Source organism: Perognathus longimembris, chromosome 9 (genome assembly GCF_023159225.1).
Source record: "Perognathus longimembris pacificus isolate PPM17 chromosome 9, ASM2315922v1, whole genome shotgun sequence".
Lineage (NCBI taxonomy): Eukaryota > Metazoa > Chordata > Mammalia > Rodentia > Heteromyidae > Perognathus > Perognathus longimembris.
The window spans coordinates 22,959,806-22,983,876 of record NC_063169.1 but is presented as its reverse complement, the minus strand read 5'-3'; the positions used below and the strand labels follow the sequence as shown (position 1 = coordinate 22,983,876).

The window sequence follows — 24,071 nt, the reverse complement described above, 5'->3', positions numbered from 1 at the left end:
AGTTTGATAAATGTTCTATGAAATCAGCATAAAAAATAATCTATTCCAATTTACTTCAGCCAACACTGAGCCTCGCTATCACATGTCCCGTAGTGTGAGGCTGTTTTCAAACAAGGAAATAAGATTATGATATATTGTGCTTCAAGTCCTCACACAAAATTATTTTTCCTTGCTCCAAATTTGAAATTCAGTGGACTATCTTCTGTCTTCATTCTGTTAACCTCCTGTGACATTTGTATTTTTGATTAGCAGGCTGAGAAAATGTTCCTTCTATTGATTATTATGACAGATTTCCTAAATATATTGGGTAACCATTGTATTTTGGGTTTTAGCTTGTGCATTGTGTGTTCTGCCAGACTCTGACAGTGGGTGTTCACCCACTGTGTACACAGTGTTAACACAGCCTATATCCATGTCTACAAAACAGATAAACTAAGTCACAAGCTGACACACTAAGAGTTAAGGTTGTTGTCTTTAAGAATATTTGCAATGAAGTAGATGCCAGTATCTCATGCCTATGATCCCACCTACTCAGAAGACAGATCTAAGGATTTCTCTTCAAAGCCAGCTCAGGCAGGAAAGTCTATGAGACTCATCACCAATTAAGCACAAAGATGTGGCTCTGGGATAGAGTGCTAGTCTTGAACAAAACAGCTCTGGAACAGTGCCCTGGCCCTGAGTTCAAGCTTTGAGGGCAGGTGAGCAGGCAGGTACACACACACACACACACACACACACACACACACACACACACACACAGAAATACTATTAGCAATGGTTGAATAATCCAATAGTGATAAAGCTCAGCCAGTATATTTGTTTTTATTATCATATATAGTTGTAATTTGGAATGCTATGATCAATGTTCTGCATCTTTCTATATGCTGAAGTTAATGACCAAATGTTACTAAAAATTGGGACACTAATTATCTGATGTCAACATGCTATGGACAATTAAGAACTGTGTGTTTCCAAGCTATGTTAAAGGCTCATCACAAATCTCAGTCTGTAGATATTGTAAGACAGGTCTGTACACATGTTCCACACATGTACTTTGTCATAGGACATGCATCATCTGCCTTGTGTCCAAGTAATTTTGTTGAGTAGCAGTAATATCTGTCCCTTTGTGACTAGCCTTTATGCAAATGAAGTGACAAAAATGTCAAGAATGTTTCCCAGGTTGTTTTCAATTGAACTTTGCTTATTGTTTCCTATAGTATAAAGGGAGCTAAAGTCATAAAAATATTTTGAAACTGAAGTAAGAAATCTGTATTTTTTGTTTTTGCTTTTCTTTTGTAGCTATTATGGACAGATCTGATAAATAAGATCTTGATAGCATTTTCTCCTTTACCCTATTACTTGGATCAGTTGGTTAAAACTGTTAATGATCCTTGTGGATCAATGTCTTTGCCTTGTTACTCTAATTTACTGCACTGGGGGATTAGTATAGATGATTTTTTGGATAGCTCTGCATCATTCCACCAGATTGCTTGTCTGAATCAAATTTGCTTCAATTCATCACCAACAAAGCAAGGAATAAAATAATCAACAATACCCTGTTTTCAGTACACTGGTCCTGAAACAGAACAAACTAAATGCTTATCAATTTAACAATGATCTCCTAGCTGTGCTATATCCCTCAGTTCATTGGACTTGGAACAGTGTGTATGATTTAAGGGTGGCAGAGCATGGGAACTGGGTACAGGGTACAATGAGTGTACTTCTAATCCCTGGGTATATGTTTTTTCTTATCAGCATCATGGTTCCCATTTCACATTTATGGATATTTGTCTTCAGATGAATAATGTATGAAATTGGCATCCACTGCCTTTTTATTCTCTGAAACGTGGCTTATTGATTTCTTCTTAGATGAAAGTTTTCTGAAAATGTGTCTGTCTCTTATTGCTTTAGTAACCAAAAAAACAGGAATGATGATTTAACTCCTCCAAAGTAATTAAAGACTTTTGGATCATTACCTGTTGGTACAATGGATTACCAAGCAACTGATTTTGGTTAGAAAAAGAGTAATCAAAATGACAACTTGAGTAAATTCCTGAGGAAAATTTTTTACTGGTTTAGTAATTTGAGTTAATAATTAAACAATCTTACTATATGACATGTCTGTTACTTTTTATTTGTAATTTCTTTGGCAACACAAAGAAAAGAATCTATATTCAATACACATTGACTCAAGGTTGTACCTGAAAACACCTTGCATAGTGTACATAAACCCTTGTTGTGAGCTTGTATTTTGTACTTTCTCCCTAAAAATAAAGAGGGAATATTCTGTTTAGTCACATTTTAGTTAAGACAGGTTTTCTATTACCATTTAAACAAACTACTTTAGAAGTACAGAGTTTTTATTACTTATAAATATTATTTCAGTGGATACATTTCAGTTCACTACAAGCTCTATTCAGTAAATTTTCAGTTGTAAAATAGGAACTCTTCTGTTAAGCACAACATACACTATATGAACTACTTTACATAATTCCATCATTATGGACTATTCTTGGGTAATGATCTCGGAATGTTCTAAATAGGAGGCTTAAATTAAGTGAGTTACTAATTTAAGTCTCCCAAATAAAAGTTATATTTTCCCCATGAAAATCTTATAAACAGCACTTACTTCTTAATCATGTAGAAATTGCTGGGCTAAAATTGCCAAGGATATGAGAAACTTGCTCAAGCTTGAAAACTCATACAAAAACTCATGACTATCTTTGAACTGAGGTTTTTGCTACCATCAATGCATTATCTTTTCTAATTCTTTAAATAATACAATGAATAAGGTAGAGAAAACATCTGCCTTGAATATTGAAGGCTAAATATTTCCATCGGTCCTTCTGGCACTTATTAATGCCCTGTAATATACAGACTATTACCTTATTTTCAGGATTATGAATCATAGACATGCATAACATTGTTAAATTCCCATTCCATGTTAAATCTCCCAAAATATAAAGCTCCCAGAACAACCATGCTATAAGCATATACAAAGCTGGCTATAAGACCAAATCACAAAAGCATGTAATTTTCTTCTGAACTTTCCTTACTAGGTTAAGAGGTATAGGAAATTCTGGAGCAAATGGGTGACGATCAGTAAACACTCATTAAGTTCTAGTAATTTGTGTTGGTATCACCAAAATTCTATCTATTTGAATTAAAATTTAATTAAGTTTTATTTTTTTAAGTTAATTTTGCAATTCCAGGGACTTGGACTCAGGGCTCGGGCACTGTTCCTGAGCCTCATTGTGTACAAGGCTAGGACTCTACTACTTGAGCCATAGTGCAAGGCTGGGAATATGGCCTTAGTGGCAAGAGTGCTTGCCTCATATACCTGAAGCCCTGGGTTTGTTTCCTCAGCACTACATATATAGAAAATGGCCAGAAGTGGTGCTGTGGCTCAAGTGGCAGGGTGCTAGCCTTGAGCAAAAAGAAGCCAGGGACAGTGCTCAGGCCCTGAGTTCAAGTCCCAGGACTCGCCAAAAAAAAAAAAAAAAAGAAAAAAGGAATGAGCCATAGTGCCACTTCCAGCTTTTCCTGAGTAGTTTATTAGAGGTAAGAGTATCAGAGACTTTTCTGGCTGGGCTGACGTCGAACCGCAATCCTCAGATCTCAGACTGGCTAGTAGCTAGGATTACAGGTATGAGCCAAGGGCACACAGCTAAATTTTTATTAAAATTGTAATATCTTTAAAAAATATCTGCCATATAAGGTAGACCATAGAGTCCATGTTACTTTGGGTCTGGCTCACTTCACTTAGTATAATTTTTTCCATGCCCTTCCATTTTCTTACAAATGGGGCAATGTCATTCTTTCTGATAGAGGCATAAAATTCCATTGTGTATATGTACCACATTTTCCTGATCCATTCCTCTACTGAGGGGCATCTGGGTTGGTTCCAGATTCTAGCTATGACAAATTGCTCTGCGATGAACATTGTTGTGCTGGTGGATTTAGTGTGATTTTAGGCAAGTCACAGCAGAGGATCACAAGATCCCAATAGCTATACCCTTATGAACACATAAGATGATGCTAAGTGAAATGAACTCCATGTTATGGAAACAATTGTTATATCACAGTTGTAACTACTTTCAACGTGCCATGTGTAATTGTAGCTTCTATTACTGATGATCTTCTTGTATCACCTTCCTGTGGTTATACCTACACTATCTCTGTATCTTATCTCAGTATATTGGAAACCGTGTGCACTGGTATTAGAACTAGGAAATTGAAAGGGAATACCAAAATCGAGAGACACGGGTAAAAAAAGACAAACAACTACAAAAGCAATACTTGCAAAACTGCTTGGTGTAAATGAACTGAACAACTCATGGGAGGAGGGAAGGGAATGGGGGGGGGGAATGAGGGATGAGGTAACAAACAGTACAAGAAATGTGTCCAATGCCTAATGTAAGAAACTGTAACCTCTCTGTAATTCAGCTTGATAACAAAAACTTAAAATTTAAAAAAAAATATATCTGCCAGATACCCACTAAGAAAAAGTGAGTACATTCATTTAGTTGAAAATTAATAGTAAGAAAAAGTCTAAACATTACCAAAGTAAATTTCACTGCTTTTGAACAAAATATATAGATGACTAGAATACTGTGCCTTTAGCCAAAACTATCTCTCAGGCTTAAGAAGTGAAGAAAAAAAAGTTATAATTTAAATAAATTGTTAAAGGCATGCCATTCTTTTCTCTGTGCCATTTTCCCTCCTTTTCCCCTTTCTCTCCTTCCCTTCCTCTCCCTTTCATTCATTCTATTCCTTCCTCCTCCCTTCCCATCCTATTAATTAATTAATTAATCTCTCACCAGAGCCTTATTGTACTACACAGGCTGGTCTTCATCTCTTGGCTGCAAGTGACCCATCCCTCACTCTCAAACTCCTTAATGCTGTGATTCTGACTATAGCAGTGAGCCTTGAGCTAACTTCAATTGATTTCTGCAGATAGGATTTGTGTGCTTCTGCATATATATGCTTTGACAACATTAACTTTTTCCTCGTTTTTTTTTTAACCTAGTACTCAAACAATGTATTTTATTTCCCCTCATGGAGGTTGCTACATTAAATAACACTTTATATAACCACTAAACACTCTCAAAGAGAAATTAAAATTTTTTCTTGACATTTTTCTTTGAAATATATACACATTCAATTAAAAAGAATTAACTTATTTTGCATAAACGATACATAACTTTGTGTTCCATGTTAAATTATGGGTAAAAAGATAACCTGGCTTACTTGATGAAAAAAATCATAGCTGAGTAATATCAATTCATGTCAAGGAAGTAATTTCTGAAATAGAAAGAAAATCACTTTTGGTACTGTCTTTTTAGCACAATTTTGTATCTAATGTGATACTATATAAGACTCTGCTCCTATTTCATTTGGGATGCTGAATAAACATCACAAATTAAATTAAAGAGAATGTTAAAACAAACCTTTACTTTGGCTGAAAAATCAGATTGGAGACATTGAAAAACATGAGAAAATGAGTCAGATTAAATTATGAAGGACTATCATTAGAGATTCTAAAATAATAAAAATAAAACTGTAACCAGTTTGTGAATACTGTGCTCCCAATACTATATCCAAGAAATCATATGTGTTACAGATCCTCAGGAAATAATAACACTTCTCACTATGGTCCATTTCACCTTATACTTCTAATCCATCTAAGATTTTCTATATAATAGATATAGAACAAAAAATTTTAAGACAATAATCTCTAATAAAAATCACACAAACGCATTGTAGGAATATCATGTCCATATAATAATAGCACATTCTCTGATGCCCCTTCATATCTTCTGAAAATGTGTGTGTGTGTGTGTGTGCGTGTGAATACACTTTTCTAAATTGCTAACAATAAAGTAAAACAAAAATGAATTACTTTTTAGCAATATATAAAATATGCTGAAAAAGATACACAAGAGGTAAAATCCCCCTACAGTCAACTATGTTACTTGCTTATTTCCAAAAATTGAATTCTCCCCATACTGTCTGTCAGAAAGTCTAAAAGTGAAGCTCCTGCACTGGTCTTTCTCACAAATCTTTGTTCATCCAATCTGTCATTTCCTTTTGCTAACTCACCCTGAACATTGCCCTCAATATTTTATTTTCTTTTATTTTGAATAATTTAACTATGTGTAATGGATGTTGTAGTATGGCCTCATTCCCCTTGATGAAGGACAAAAGAAAAAATTTGCCTCATTTCTGAGACAGCTGCCAGGAAACAGACATCAGTTTCCTACTCCCTTTTGTGGTTTTCTGGTCTGAAAAAAATACTCCGTTCCTGAACACCTGAAGGTTCAGTACAAGTAGAGAGATGCCCATCAAGATGGTTAAAAAATCCAAGATTTCATCATAGCTCAATCTCCCCTCGGCCCACTTTCTTTCCTTTCCTTTTTTTCTGATGGTGTGATCCTAAAAACATCCCCAAATAAAATTTCCGCACACCTATCTTGCTTGGTGATTTTATCTTATAGACGTCAATTTGTTCATTTTTCACATACTCTTCCATAGAGTTTCCGTTTTCATCCTAATTCCTTCCAGGTGCTTTCCAGACACTAGCAATGATGTACTTTGTGAATAAGTATATTATCTGTACACATATTTCTCTGCTGTTAACAATTTGCAAGTAAATAAGTATATTTGGGATTGTGTTACTACTTTGTCCATTTGTTATAATGTAAAGAAGATCTTATGTCTCTCTTTTGTAGAGGCAACAGCATGGATCTAAACAGTTGGACGTCTCAACTTTCACACACCATTTTCATGTAAATATGCATGTAAGAAAGTAATCAGGAACATAGTAGGTGCTCCATTAAAGACAAGGATTATTTTCATTGTTAAAATTATTGTAACACATAGGACTAGAGAAGGAGCTTACTTTTATTGTTCTGATTAATGCAATAGTCATTAAGGTAAAGTTAGGCATTTTAATATTCAGACTTAAGTAGTATGAGACCATTTCAGGAAAAAAATTCAAGTTCAAAGAGGTGAAGTACCCCATCTAATATCACATAGTATGTCATCTAATTTCAAATTAAGATGACTTTCACAGCTATGTCTCAGTCTTTCCACTCTTGTTTGATCATCTGACATTTTTGTGTATGTATTACTCATTAGCCTTCACCTCACAACATTCTTTTTGTTTGTATGCTGGAAAAATGGTGTGAAGACCAGAATAACACAGGAAAACATAACACAGTTCCTGTCCTGAAGGAGCATTCCTAAGTCATCTTCAGGAGACCCTATATTTTACACTTTTTTATTGTCTCCACTGACAAGGTTAAAAATTATTAAATGACTGGAATAATCCTGGAGTAAATCAAAGCATTACAGAATGAGATAGTAAATTTCCACCAGTTCATGCTCTTGTAGTCCTTGTTTCCTGCTACAGACTTGGCCTGGGAAGGAATGTAGTGGTGATACAGATGATTTACCTGGGAGGACTAGATGATTCTTTTGAATCATGGATTATGACTTCTCCTTCATTTGGCCAAACCACAACTAGCCTAGGACTTGTCTCTTTTCTATAATAATTTCCCTTTGTACAGACAGAATAGATCAGTCTTTTCTTCTGGGGTTTTACATTTTTCTCCTAATACTCAACAGTTTGCATTACATTACAGTTAATCTTTATATATGATGCAATGTGTGTACTTGCTGCATTTCCATTTTGTGATTTCATGATGAGAAGTCTATTTTTCACCTTCATATCCTCAGCATCACTCTTCACATTAAGTCCTGTTAACTTAGTGTAAATTAACACTTAAGCAGTAGCATTTATACAGGTGCAGGAGGCACACCTGTAGTCCTAGATGCTCAGAAGGCAAAAGCAACAGGATGATTGTCCAAGACTAGGAGACCAGTCTAAGCAAGATTATAAGAAATCCATTTTATATACATATATTGGAACTAGGGAAGTGAAAGTGAATATGAAAATTTGAGACAAAGGATAAAAAGAAAAAACAATGCAACAGCAATACTTACAAAACAATATGGTATAAACCAACCGTATGACTCATGGGGGGTGAAGGAAAATGGGGAGAATGGAAGTGGGGGGAAAATGAGTGAGGAGGTAACAAGTTGGTTAAGAAATGGACTCACTGCCTTACCTATAAAACTGTAACCCCTCTTTAACAATAAAGATATAAAAAAGCACAAAAACAAACAAACAAAAAGAGCCCCCCAAAACAAACAAAAATGTAGAATTTAGTAAATGTATGAAGTAATTAGGAAGACTGTAATTCACAAAAGCCTTTACAGTGTAAGAAAATGTGAGAATTATAATTCTGTTATTCCTCCTTACATATTTAGAAGGAATTTCAGAGTACATAAAGTTACTGTCAGTGACTTCAGTCTCAGTGGGTAAACTTAATTCATAACAAAGCATCAGCATTTTATGTCATATGTTTTAAATGTGAATATTTGAAAGGTATAACTATGTTTTAATTTCAGTTCTGGAGTTGAAACTGAGAGCCCTTGGTTTGCCTGGGCACGTACTCTACTACTTAAGTCATACCCAGCCCTTTCTTTACTCTCATTGGTACTCAAAAAGTATCTTACATTTTGTCAGGGCTAATGTGGATTATGACCTTTTTGGTTATGTAATTATGCTTCCCACATATCTAGGACAATAGGCATAGGGAACCATCCCAGTATTTAACTGATTGAGATTCAAATCTCATGAAATTTTTCCCAGTTGGTCTTAAATAGTGAGCCCCCTGATCCCAGTCTTTTACTAAGTAGGATTACAGGGGTGAGCTACCACCAGTTCATGAAGATCTTTTGTGATTCCCAAATACACAAACCCCATAATAGTACACCAGAGCTCGAACTCTGGTAAAACAATGTCAAAACTCTGTCCCTGGAGTTGATCAAGGAACAAGAGATTTGCAGTGCATATACACTCACACAAGCACCAGTACTGGCTTCACATAGGGACTCCAGACTCACAGAAAGAAAATGTAATGTCCACAAGCTGCCTTTCAATTACTGGCTCATTATTTTTCATTCATACTCGCTATTCTTTTCCAGCATAAGCAGTTTGTTTTAATAAACCTTTTTATACTAGCATTCAGTAGATTGATAAGGGGGTAGAAACCAGACCAGACACAGGATGGGAATTGACTACAACATAAGCTGCGTTTGAAATAGTTTTGTTTACTCATTATAGAACAAGATTTTCAGGGATTATTACAATTTTACTAAGAACATCATGAACTTTGACAAAATATCTAAGCATCTCCTTGCTTTTTAGAATAATAAGTAATATTGGGATGGAGAGAAATGAATGTCTAATGAAACAGAGGAATAATCACTAATGTGCTCCAAATTTCTTCTGTGGAAAACACTTCAAATTATCATAATATATTGCCTTATTGGTAATAATTTATTTTTGCAAGGTAAAAAAGCAAAGAAAGAGCTAAGAGAGTAAACAGGTACGTTTTAGTATTCAAGATATAGTAGAGATCCGATCATAGATTACTATTTTAATTAAAAAGTAAAATTATAATTAGGGTTTTTAAACTTTATAATAAAGTTATTTTGTGAATATTTTCCTGGAGGTAAATTTACATACCTAAAATCCATTAACTTAAAGTATACAATCCAAAATTTTAATGTATGTATTTGTAGCTGTGTAAAAATCACAGTCTATTTTCTTTCACATTTAAATGAGTACTGCCTCTCCCAAATGTAAGCAAACACACCTTGATAATAAACAAATCTAGTTTGCTCCAAGCAGGAAAGAGTCAGCAACCAAAGTTGCTTTACTAAACCACTGTGAATATAAAAAACAACAACTATAGAATAATAGAATAATTATAAAATAATAATAAAAATTTGGGAAACATTGTAAAAATATTTTTAAAATACAGAAAATATATGACCTATTAAGCTCATGCAGTATTAAACTGAAAAATTGAGCAAACCATATTTAAAAAACAGAAAAAGATCTCCAAAGTGGCCAACTTAGCAAATTTTATTTGTAGTATCATTACAGAATAGTTGTATGTTGTTTGAAAATAAATTAAAATATCACTTCTTCAGAAGAATAATGCAAGATTAGTCTAGCTCACTTGATTTAGAACTTCCTTTTAATGTTCCCAATAGATAGCTCTAATGTCTCAATCATAAGCCTAAAATGTATTAAACTCACTTCCTATCCATTTACTATGATACATTTTAATACAAAGCATGGGTGAACATCTAGTAACAAAGGCAGATGGGAGGGTTGGGTGAGGATGATAAACGGGCTGATATTGATCACAATATATCTGTAAACTAATTTCTTGAATGGTAACTCATTTGTACAACTACTTAACAATAATCAAGACTCTTTTTAAAAAGAATGTAAATAGTGCAAAAACTATTTACCAAATGAGTAAATCCAAGTATCAGTTAATTCAGTCATTTCGTTTGTCCAATTACTAGAAACTTAAGTTTCCATGTTTTATCTCAGACATCTGCTCATACATGAGAGATCTGATTTGCAATAGCCTTTTAAATAAACGTCAGAATGAAACCTTTAGAGTAAGAACCCGCTAATCCATTCAAAATGGTAAGCTTGAGACCATATGTACAGTTTTCGTCATAGAGATATAATTCAAATAGGTAACATTTTGTGGAAATTGGCAACAAAAGGGAGAATGGCTTAGGCTTAGGCTCCAAAAATGTGGAATAACACTGACTGGTTCTAAGACAGATCTTATGACTAGTAGGATGATCACAAAATTCCATACTCTAAAAGAAAGGTCAGTTTTACTAATGATGATAACATACCACTTGGCTACATGAATTATAGAGCATCTCCTTTCAGCTGTAAGAGCTTTTAGAAAGGCTGACAAATCTTCCAAATTCTAAAATTTCCTCCAGTAAGTAATAAGATTTTTCTGAAGCTTTAGAAATTCTTCTGGTCCTAAAACATACTTCCCAATATATATATTTCCTAGATAAAACTTATTACAATAAAGACTGAGGGTAACATCTCAAAGGTCAATATGGAGTATAGATTGAAAAACAAAATTAAAATAACAACAACAAAAAATTCCTAAAGAATTAGAGCTACAAGATTACAATTAACATTTTTGCTTTCTCTGAAATATTCATGAATTCAGCAAGTGCGGAGTCCAGTCTCATGAATATTGAGAAAATTCCCCAAATCTACAGATAAACCTAAAAATCTCACATAAATTTAAAAGCCAACATTACATATCATAAAAGTCACATTATATATATATATATATGATCCAGAAAAGCAAAGCTACCTCTTTCATTACCTCTAATTATCATATCACTTATAATCATGAGCATATACCACATCAGAAAGGTAACCATGTAAAAATATTTTTTGCTTCATGTTAATTAATATATCACTCTCCTCCTTTCGATCTTTCAACAGTGTCCTTTGGCTAATGACATTTTAAATGAGTATACAAATTAAGCCCTTTAAATTTTCTTGCCAGATTCTGGAGATCTTAGTGAATATAGTTAGTAATTCAGGAGAAATGAGGAAAAAGCTAAAGGTGGAAATAATGCATAAGCTGGGACAATCAAGTTCAATGCAGTAGGGCTAGCTCTTCAAGCCAGAGATACTACTTGGCCACAGTCACATTGATTGTTTAGGAAAAACAAGCACAGAACATACCTGCTTGGCCAGTGGTGATACTGACAGCGGCAAAGAGCCTCTGGGATCTGCTTAAGTCAGAAACTCCATTTACAGCTTCAACTTCAAAAGTGTAATTTGCGTGGGCTAGCAGGTCCATGACAGTGACATAGTTATCCTCTAACCCGGTCTGCTGGGGCATGTATCCAATGTTACTCCCACAGGGGACACATTCGCCCTGCTCCCAGCTGCAACGCTTGCACAGTATTCTGTAGGTGACATCATTTCGTCCCCCATTGTCTGCAGGAGGACTCCATTCCAAACTGACTGTGGTTTGATTGATGTTGAAAATGAGGTTCTGTGGTGCAGATGGAGGTCCTTCGGAAGGCAAAAACAGACAAACAAGTTAGCAAAAATGAAAGGAGAGAAAAAAAAAAACCTGTACAAAGAAAATAAACACGATTAGCTATATGGGATACTAAGACTCAATTACCAAAGAGAAACCTAGCTGAAATGCTTTCTTTCACAGAAACGTTTCATTACCTTTACTAGCGAAGCTGTATAAAAGCCTCCTTGAATTGACTTGGCAAGAGGCTTTATTTATTTTCCATTTAATATGTCAAAACGCAAACGGGATAACAACTGCCTTTGTACTTTTGCCACCATCTTCATTTATTTCCTTTCCAAGCAATTAAAGAAGAACAGTTAAGACATCTATAGAAACAGTTGTGTGGTTGCTTAAAAATAGTTTTCCTTTAAACCATGTAACAGTGGATGCATTTATTCATTCTTCACACACTCAAGAATGGTTTTTAGTGATGTGTAGAACTGACTTTGTATTGAGGATGATGAAACCTTCATTAATTGATGTACGAAATGTGAGACTTGCTCTATAGGCTAGTTTTCAAACAGAAAACATCTGGATCTGATTACATTTCACATTTTTTTGGAACTCCAATATTTTCTTGTGTGTGTGTGTGTGCATTCATGTGTGCATGTGTGCATGCATGTGTGCATGTGTGCATGCGTGTGTGTGTGTGTGTGCACGCCAGTGTGCTTGCCATTACCCAAGGCTTGAACTCAGGGACAGGGTACTTTCCTTATCTCTTTCCACTCAAAGCTGGTGGTATACCACTTGAGATATACCTCCACTTCTGATTTTATTGTAGTTAATTTGAAATAAGAATATGGGGAGCCAGAGCTGGTGGCTCACACTTGTATTCCTAGCTACTGAGGAGGCTGAGGTCAGAGGATCGCAGTTTGAAGTCAGATGGGCAGGAAAGTTCATGAGATTCTTATCTCCAATTAATCACCAGAAATCTGGAAGTAGTGCCTTGATTCAAAGTGGTAGAGTGCCATCCTTGAGTAAAAAGAACTAAGGAACAGCACCCAGGCCTTGAATTCAGATCTCAACCTCTTGAGTTGCTACAATTACATCTGTGAACAATTGGTGCCAAGCAATATTTTAATAACTTTTAATTTTACAGTATCTATAAAATGCATGTGAAAAAATGCTATTTAATTGCCTGTTAATTATAGAGACATTAAAATTTCCCAGAAAATGAGATAAGAAATACATAATATTATTCTCAACCTTATCTGCCTATGGGAAATTTTTCAAATATTTAAGAGTAACTGCAGAATAATCAAGATAGTATTCATAAATCCCGTACTTGTGTCAGGGATGCCACATGAGAACAAATGAGTAAAAGGGATCTGAGGTCTTTGTTAATTTCTTCTTCTGAACTTACTAGTGCAGGCGACATATGGCGGGTCAGATGGAGCCCTGTAATATCCATCTTCACATTCACATCTTGAGGAGCCTTCTCGATCAGAAAAACTGTGTGTCGGACAACGAGAGCACTGAAGATCTTGTGAGGAAGATTTGTAGAAGCCACGACCACAGGCTGGGTATGCAAAGAAAATAAAGAGAGGAAAATGAGACTATATAAAACAACTGAAATCTTGAGGCATTTACCAAAGAAAAAAATACCAAGTTTGTTTTGTTAAAAATATTCATAATGCAAAGCTTTTCCTTATTAAATATTTATTTTAGTGAACAGCAGTAACACAATGTTAAAATACATTTTTACAATAATGTAATGAGATGGGCAGTGGTGATTCCTGCCTTTTATCCTCGCTACTCAAGAGGCTGTGATCTGATGATCACAGTTTAGACATAGCCCAGGTAAGAAAATCCATGAGAATTCTTTTCATAAACAAACATTATATCATTAAGTAGTTATAAGATAGGGTTGACATTTAACAGTTATGAATACAATATATGTGGATCAATTTCACCCCTTTCAACATCCTCAACCAATCCTCCTCTATCCACCCATACCCTCATCTTCTTAATTCTGGTGTTTCATTTTGATGAAATTTGTGCCTTTCTAAGGAATTATACTACTTAAATTATCCCTTTATCTCCAACTATTGAGCAAAAGTCAGAAGCTGGAGGTGTGACTTAAGTGGTAAAGCTCCAGACTTGTGCCAAAAAGAAAAACAAGAGCAAGGAGTCCTCAATTCAAGCCCCTACCCACATCAAAATGTATAAAAGTAATAATAAATAAGAACAGTAATATAACTATGATAGAACTGAAGCTGACATTAATCCAAAGCTAAGAAACCAAAACTGAACAGTAGCATAATTGATTTAAGACAAACTCTTTATGATACTTTTTACTGCAGGAAAAAAAAAACATTTATGCTTTGAAGTCAACAAAAATTGTCACATCTAGTTCTGCATTAGCCCATCCCACTATATCTTCTTACAATAAAGTAGTATGAATTCAATTCAGGTGTTAATTTGGCTTGGTTTTTGAAATATCCATGAAATTTTAATTATCTGATTATCAATAGTAATATGCAAAACCTTTATCTGTGTATGTCTGGAATACTTATGCCCAACTTTTAGGGACTCAGAAATATATTTTCAACCTACATAAGTTATAACACAATTTCATTCTATTTTATAATGACTTTTTTTAGTTACTAAAATAAGGAAATCCTAAGAAGAGAAACTGATTTTATCACCCAAAACAGGAGAAAGGCATTAACTGTCAATAGATTATCTCTCTGATTCTCCAGGGCTGCGAGGTTAGGATTTCTGTCACACGGATTCAGCAGCTGCTCTCAGATATGTACAAAGACAGAAGAAAATATGGTCTTACATCTCTTAACCTAGTTGGTCATATTTACTTCGATTCTGTCATGAGCTTAGGACAACATGCACCATATGATACTACTGGATACTTGACAGGCTTATATTTCTCTTCAATTAAAATTAGAATGTTCAATATTTTCATTATTTCAACATTGTTTTAACTGTTGCTATTCCATCTTGAAAGCAGTGAATAAATTCAATATATCTTTTGTATGTATTAGCTATATATCTAAGCATTTGTGAACTTCAAATTTTATAAAAATCAGCTAGATCATATCTTCAAGGAAATATGAATATTTAACAAAAATTGGTTTTAGATCTTAATTTGTTATTTGTAACTTAGGGAGTAAAGAGCAGAAATACCCTTTACTTTTGTTGACATGCTAATAAGTACTCAATAAATCATTCTAGCAGATCAACAGTTAGGTTTCAGAAAAATAAGTATGCTTCCTTGAACAAGATAGATACTTCACATACATTAAATATTCAATTTAAAAATGCAGAATTTATGACAAATGTAAAACTATTTCCCTGTAATCACTGTCCGTATAATGAGGGTGCTGAGCTGCCTTTCCAAGGCCTTATAGTATACCTATAACCCAAGAAACCCCCATGCATCCTCACAGGTTTTAAGGCACAAACCAATGAATTTAATAACAAAATAATAGACAATACAACAGCTATTTGTATGGTCTTTCCATACTAGAGAATGTAACTGGGTAGGATAATGGGTTTAGCTCAGATTTGTGAGGATGACAATCTACTCCTTAAATCTCCATTGCGTATTCAAAAAAGCAAATAGAAGAAATTGCTTTTTTAACTATCTGATTCATTAAGTCTTGGAAATGTTCAAAATAAATAATGGTTATGAATAGAAAGGAGAAGGGAGGAGAAGAAAAAGAAGAGAGACATGCAGAAGGAGGGGAGAGGAAGCAAGAGAGGGGAGACTGTACTGATGAGCCATAAATATTAATATATGTATGTAAGTACACATGCATAATAGATAGTATATATATCATACACATCAAAATATATATCATATATTTGATATGTTGCATATCATATATTTTATGTATTTACCTACTTTTACTGGGTGAAGAGTTTAGAGAATAGGGATATGAGACAAATGATTTGACATGTGTTACATCAGGATTCCACAATTAACAGGCAGACAATTATGGCATAACAACAATCCTCCAAACAAACTTCCTTTGCCACTTTTCAACAAAAGTCTGTAAGGAAAGTCTTTAGCTGCATTTTCTTCAGGAATTACAGTTTATTTGTTGTTCAACTTACATAATTCTTGCAATATATCTGTAATACCCAATGTCATTTTTATTGCTCAACTTCCAAAGTACACTAAATTCTATTTTCCTTTTAGCAGATGGGAAAACAGATTTGAAGCAAAAGTAACCTGGATTCTTCAAATAATCCCACTTGTCTAGTTTAAAAGTGGATTTAGGACACAGAGCCTGTGACACACAGCCGTATGCTGTTCCCTAAAGCTGGAGTCTCATTTGCTGCTTTTTTAATAGTCTCATGGGCGTTAGTGACCCTAACAGTAATTTTGAGGGAGCTTCATCTTATTATACATTGCTATTAATTTATAGGTACTTAAGAAACTATGAAATGATATTCCAGCACTTCCTTTAGAAGAGATATGAAGTAGGCCACCTTGATTTCACTATGGATGGTGGCACGGTCATATATGCAGAATGACGGAATCTATGTACAGCTATCATTAAGTAGATTCAACCAGAAAATTAGTATGCTTTTTATTCTGAAGTGATATTCAGTCATAATTGAGTTTATATTGAAAATTATAAGTTACAACAAGCCAGTTTTCACTTAACCTATACAGAAGACATCAATTTAGAGTTATTAAAAATAAGTAGAAAACCTTCAGAGCAAGGGCATTAAGAGTAAAGCCCAGAGAGTGTAGAAACCACAGCCAAATCTTGGGCAGGAAGTAACCAATGCACTTAAAATTTGAAATTGTGATAGGACACATGAAATTGTTAAAGCCAAATTCTCAGTCAGATAAACTAGGGTGAAGTGGTATATCTGCAAGGCATATTTACAGCATATACATGCTCTGGTCTCCAACCACTCCATAAAAAGCCACATAGAAATAAATGTAGGTACGTTCTCCTCAGCATAAATGTAGCTGGTCTTCCAGAATATACTATGTAAAAATCTTTAAAGGTAAATACTTCAAAGGTGAATTCATTTTACACTTAAGGATATTCAAGAGAAAAAGACTTAGAAACTGTGAAACCACTTTACAAAATTCTTTGTATGTTTTATTTCACAATTATCACTTGATGCTTGATGACAAAGAAAACTTTAATTGATATAGTATGTATGCTATGGAAAATCTTTAAAATAGAAATTAGAAATGTACCATTTTAACATCCTGCTATCTGATTTATTTTAACTAAATGTTGTTTCAAATGTAACTTTGTGCTATATGGATGAAGACTGAGGACAGGTAAAAGAATGTGTTTTAAAATACATAATTGTCTTTGCAAAAATAATCTCTACCCTGTTAATAAGAGTGTTTTTCCATTATTAGGAAAGTTAGATATTGATTCTTTAGACAGATCTTTTGAGTCTTTAGGGCCTTAATGAATAAAATAACAAGTTCATTATCCTGGAGCCATGAATTGTAATCATGTAAGATTTCATATACAAAAAGAGTTCTTTTCTTTAGACCAAAATATCATGAAGAAAATGAAAGAGAAAAAAAGTAGCCTATAAAATACATGCGATTTCTGTACACTAAACAGTAGCATTACCTAGTGTAATTGATCTCCTAAAACCATATTACAACATAATATCTTCCACATTTATTGTCATAAAAACTTATGACATTCTATTGTTTTTAATTTGAGTATTTAAAATAACAATATACTGCCCCATATAGCAAAACTTACTTAAATAAGTTTGAAATTGAATTCCTTAACAAGGAAAAGAAAAGGCAATAGGGTTTCCTATTTATATATTAATTGGTTAAAATAATAGTGCACCAAAATTCTTTTTGTAAACCTCACAGTTTTTTTTTATTTATTGTAAAGGTGATGAACAAGGGAATAGTGCACCAAAAATCTAAACATAAAGGTATTTAAGTATGAGAGCGTTGACATTAAAGCCTTTCTTTCTTTTTTTATTCATGTGTAATTATTACACAATGTAATGGGTTTCATTCTGATGCTTTCATACATGCATATAATATAATTGGATCATATTCATTTATTTCTCTTATCTTCCCTTTCTCCTCCTGCTAGTCCCCTTCATCTTCCAAATTATCTCCTTTTCATAGTGGTATCTTTTTTTTTTTAATCTAGATTTCACATATGAGAGACAACATGACTTTTTTTTTTTGTCTTTCTGAGTCTGTCATTATATGATTACCTCTGTCTCTAGTCCATTTCTTGTCAAGGACAAAAATTCAAGCACAGTAGTTGATTAAGAATAGAGGCCACATTTTCTTTGTCCATCCATCTGTTCTGATTTCTTGGTTCAGTCCAGGCACAATCATAACATTACCATTAAAGCCTGGACATTTCTTTTTTTTTTAAGTTTTCTGTTTTTTTCAGTACTAACATCCTGGAGGTTCTAGGTCTTTTCTTTAGAATATTACATCTGTAAAGAATGTATGGTAATAAAATACCTCCAATAGAAATTCATGAGGTAAAATGAGATATTATCCAGACACTTAATAAACCTAAAATTTAAGCAAAACGATAGCCTCCAAAATAATACAGTCATTAAAGCAAACAAAAATAAAGTATAAGCTGGGCCATGGTGGCTCATACCTGACCACCAAGCTAATCAGGAGACTGAGATCTGAGGATCGCAGTTGGAAATCAGCCTACACAAAAAGGCTGGGTGACTCTTATTTCCAATAATTCACCAAAAACACAAAAGTGGAGCTGTGGCTCAAATAGTACAGTGCTGGCCTTGAGGAAAAAAAAAAAAAAAAAAAAAAACTTTGAGTATAGAGTTGAAACACTAAGTTTGAGTCCCAAGATTGGTTGAAAAGAAAAAAAGAGAGAGTAACAGGGCCTCATCAATCCCAATCTTATAGTGAAAAGGAATTTCTGACACATTATACAAAAATAGTTGGTTTTGATTAAATTTCTGACCAGAACTTAAACATTTATTATTTTTTACTGATAGTGCTTTGCCAGACAAAGGCTGGTTTCCATCATCCCATCATGCACACCCCACCTCTCCCATGACCTTACTGGTTAGCAACTAACTGCCCTCAGCTTCTTCATGTGCTACGCCATTGCCAGACCTGTGATTTTAAGCACACTTGAATTTTTTCTGAAGGAATTATGTGTGTCGGTGTGTAAAATATGAGGCTTTGCAGATGTTTCCGGCCACAGTTACACAGCTGAAAAGAGTTTATTAATTATGAACTACAAGTGGATTTTTCTGTAATTGAATCTTTCTGGCCTTTAAGACTGTTGTAGAACCTATACCAACACATATTTGGGGATTGTAATGAGTGCTATTGTTTTATTTATTGCAGATGGACACTGTACTTAATGCCGGCAAGGCTGGTCTGTTTCCACAGGAGCTTTCAAATATTTGAGTCACGTTAATGTCTCTAGTCTTATACTGCCAAGGGGAAAGCACAGCTTGCAGGAATAGTACTCCTACTGCTCAGAGTGCTGACCTCATCTGGGATGGACAGATCCAGAATCTGTATTTTAATCCTATTGACCATGCCTCAGTGGGAATAATTACCAGAGTCTGCCTGAAATCCAGACCTCCTGTCCCTGACATAGTGTGATTTTTCACATTGAGAAAGAGCAGTGGGCAGGGAGGATAAAGACAACATGATGTAATGCATACATTACAGCTCCATGCACATTACTCTACAGCTTACTTGCCAGAGTTTAGGAAGAAATTATGGAGAATGTGAAGTTTGTAAAAACAGATACCCAAGTACCTGAAAATAATTGAGACATGTTTTTTTTTTTAACTATAGAGGACATTCACTGGAGGGATTTATAAATATGTGTATGAATGTTTCTTATTTCATTGTATTAAATATACTAGTACATATTGTGGACACTATGTAATAGAAATGAAGCATACACATAGAATCTTTAAAAAGAGTAAGATTTATAATGCAAAATGAAATAAAACAAGGCAGTTTGTGAATATTGTAAATTTAATTTTAATTGAATCATTAGTTTGAAATATTCAAAGAATTTTGCTGAGGTGAAGAGATAAAATGTTATTTTATGAGAATACCATAGCAATTATTTAGTCATCACAAAATGATGAGGAAATACAAAAGAAAAAGTTAATTATGAATATTCCAGATTCCTTTTGTCTTCTTATTCTATCTTATACATAGGATACTATGATAAAGAAGATAATACTACCAAAATATGTGGATTGCAAATAAACAGATCTGTTACAAGTCCACTACAAACTTAATAAATTATTAAGGCCTAGTACCATCATAATGGGTTGTTGATTTCATATTACCACCTGCTTAGTATTATGAACAATGTATTTGCTTAAACATTTCATTCTGGAGAAGATCATTGTAATAAATCCATGGTAATAATTTTTTTCTTAATGTTAAGCTACACAATGACTGATTCAACTGAAATGCTATCTTTAATCTTTTCTCTTATGCCATCTCCTAGCTCATATATGTGGGTACATAAAGAAACACACGTAAAAATCTCCAGTAAATTCCGACTTTCACTGGTGCATCCACAGGGTGGACCTGAGTCTTCAACAGACTCCTACAGGGCCCGTGGCTGCCTATCAGGGCTCTTCTGCCTGGTGATGTATGACTAACTCTCATATGCCACTGCTGAACCTTGCATAGACAGATGCTCCAAGATATGTACCTTTATTTTGGCTCCTGTAGGTAAGTATACAGAAATGGGTTTTCTAAAACCCTGTAACTTTCTTTAAAGAAAAAAAAATCTTCTAAAAAGAAAGATCAAGTGAATCTCCATACCCAGCTGTAACTCACTCAATACTGCCCTCATAGGTTAAGTTTGGGAACGTATCCTGCATATATGCATGCAGGCAGGGTGTACTCCCAAAGTTAACCATGAGGGTGTACATATACATGTATAACATACATAATACACACATATAATACATATATGCACAACATGTGTAAACATACATACATATATGTATATGTATGATATATGTATATGTACACATATGTGTATATGTGTATGTGCATATATAATATATATTATACATATATAATGAATGATCTAGGAAACAACAGTATTTAATAACTGCACTAGAAAAGAACTTAAAAAGTGTAGTCTTGCTTCTAATTGAAGTGTAGAGCAAAACTATTATGAACAAGAGTTTTCAGCAAGGAGGCTCGCTTACAGTGATCACATTAGGAATATTTCAGATCTAAGACACAAATTACTATAGTATTTATGCCCCCCCCAGTCAAGGTTATTTTCAGATACTTATTTAATATTCATTAAACATTATATGCTTTGAAAATTCAGTTTAACTTTTGATTCTCATTATAAAAACTGTTGAAAGAGTCAGACAATGTAGACTACACACACCAAAAAAGCTGGATTTAGGAATGAGAATTCCTCTTCTTTTTAAAGCATACTTCTATTATTTTTATTTGTTGTTATTATTTTTGTTTGTATTGTCTTGAACTCAGGGCCTGGTTGCTGCCTCTGAGAATTTTTTCTCAAGTATAGTACCCTATCACTTGAGCAGCAGCACCATTGTTCTTGCTTATGGGAGAGGGTAGTTATTGGAGATAAGTATCAGGATTTTCCTGGCCAAGCTTGGGCTTCAAACTGCAATTTGTAAATCTCAGCATCTCCTGAATAGCTAGTATTAAGACAAGAGCCCCTGCACTCTGGTTACTTTTATTATCTTTAAACAGTTGTACAACATTACCATTCAACAAATCTGTCATGAATATAATGCATCTTGATCAATGTGACCATCTTTCATCATTCAAACTCTCTTTCTTCTTTTCTTTTATATATATATATATATATATATATATATATATATATATATATATATATGTGCGTTTGTGTTTTAGTCTTGGGGCTTAAACTGAAGGCCTGGGCACTGTCTTTCAGCTTCTTTAGTTCAAGGCTATCGTTCTCCCACTTAAGCCATAGTGCCACTTCTGGAATTTTTAAAATGATTAATTGAAGATAAGAGTCTCTGGGAGTTTATCATTGATGTTGTTATTTTCATCATACTATGTGAATTATTTCTGTTTTCTTCTGTCCATCTCCCCTATGGTTTAGCCCCTGTTGTCACACTTTATTTGATTTCTGGTACCCTAGGTATTTTATATATGTCTGTCTGAATTAGGAAAGGGAAGTGGAACATTAAAATGGTGAGACAAAGGTAAAAGGCAAACCATTGAAATAGCAATACTTACAAGATAATATGTTGTAAACGAACTGCATAATTGAGGGAGGGAGGTTGCTGAGGAGGAGGGAAGATGGGAGAAAAATAAGGGAGTGGGAAACAAACTGGACAAGAAATGTACTCACTACATAAGGCATGTAACTGTAACCCCTCTGTACTTCACCTTAACAATAAAAAAAGAAAACAAATCAAAAACAAAAACAACAGAAGAGTCTCAGGACCTCTCTACCCAGTCTAGCTTCGAAATTCAATCATCTGATCTCAGTCTCTGGAATTAGGATCACAGGCATGAACCTGAAGTGCCTGGTTTCAAATGCTCTTTTTAAAGATTAGGATTCAGGTTGTTAGTTCATCAGAGAAGCTTTATAAAAAGATAATATTCATATTTGTTGAATGATAGAGGTTGGTTATTTTTGAATGATAGAGGTTGGTAATTCCATCATATAAAACCACCTCAAACATTCTGAAAGAGCTGCATGTCCTTTCATTTACATGAAGAGCTTGTTTTCTCATTCCAGCATTTACTAATTGTGGGACTTTGCTGCAAATTTGCTAAAGATCTTGATTTTTCCATATTCAAGGGGAAAATTAATATAAATATGGTCATATTATTGTGAAATAGAGAGTACCATTCAAATGAAGAACAAAAATGAAGGTCCTGGTACAGTATATTCAAGCAATAAATACCTACTATTATTATTTTTCAGTGTCAATTTCCTTGTAAATGTTCAATCCCATCTAGTTTTCTAAGTTTGATAACATATGAGCCATCTTCCCATTGTCAGATGTGCAAATAGGAAGAAATGCAAATTACTCACCAAGTGATTCATTTCCTATTTTTAAAAAATGTTTCCTTGTGTCCTGTGGATCTGTCATGATGCTTGGCAATGGAACAAAAAGTGTCCCTTAAAATATATGCTAATATCTAAATTCTACACTATCATTTCAATCACTAACTTTAAATGATATAGATTATCAGTTGATTAGGAGCTTAAGCTAATGGAGTTTCTGAAATTCACAGGAAATTGTTTCTGTAAATTATAAATACTGTCCCTTAATTTGTGTCTTTCACAACAGCCTAATTATTTTCTACTTCTGAGGTGAATGCAGATACTAAAGTCACCTTTCCTGTCAAACCTGCAGCATTTTACTAATGTGAAGTGAGAAAATTATTCATTGTAGATAGGCATGCAGGAAGTATGAAAGGATGTAATAGTAACAAATTATATTTAACTGTAAAGTTACTAGTGGCAGTTCCTGGCTTGTATTCCATTAGGTTTCTGGTGGATGTGGCAAGGGCAGAACATTCCAAACATTCAAGTTTGCAAAAGTTTCAGTTGAATAAAAAGTGCACACTTATACACAGCCAGTTTACTGTACTTAATAAACCAAAATAAGTTCAGCTCAGTACAAAGAATTAAAATTCGACTGCTCTGTGAATGATTCATCAATGACTTTTTTTTCTTTTCTCACAATACACTTAGATAATTTAGATTTAAGGAGGGAAATGCTTATAGAGTCCAAAGCCAAAAAATCCATCATAATTTTCTCAAATAAAGAGGAGTCCAGGGGCTGGGAATATGGCCTAGTGGCAAGAGTGCTTGCCTCCTATACATGAGGCCCTGGGTTTGATTCCTCAGCACCACATACACAGAAAATGGCCAGAAGTGGCGCTGTGGCTCAAGCGGCAGAGTGCTAGCCTTGAGCAAAAAAGAAGCCAGGGACAGTGCTCAGGCCCCGAGTTCATGGCCTAGGACTGGCCAAAAAATAAAAAATAAAAAAAGAGGTGTCCAATATGCATTTTTTCATGATCTGTTTTCTGTATTAATCTCAAAATTATTAAAACAAAACCTTAAG

General features: G+C 34.2%; 1 protein-coding gene across 5 annotated transcripts in view; it reads right to left on the bottom strand.

Annotated features, from left to right (window-relative positions):
- The window catches only part of Epha7 (EPH receptor A7), a 169,387-nt gene that overhangs the window by 97,372 nt on the left and 47,944 nt on the right, over positions 1–24,071 (bottom strand). For all 5 annotated transcript variants that reach the window (XM_048353824.1, XM_048353818.1, XM_048353819.1 and 2 more), the window contains exons 4-5: positions 13,375–13,530; positions 11,666–12,001 (exon numbers count right to left, since the gene is read on the bottom strand). In XM_048353824.1, coding sequence (XP_048209781.1) covers positions 11,666–12,001; positions 13,375–13,530 — 492 coding nt within the window. The remainder of the gene's footprint in view (positions 1–11,665; positions 12,002–13,374; positions 13,531–24,071) is intronic.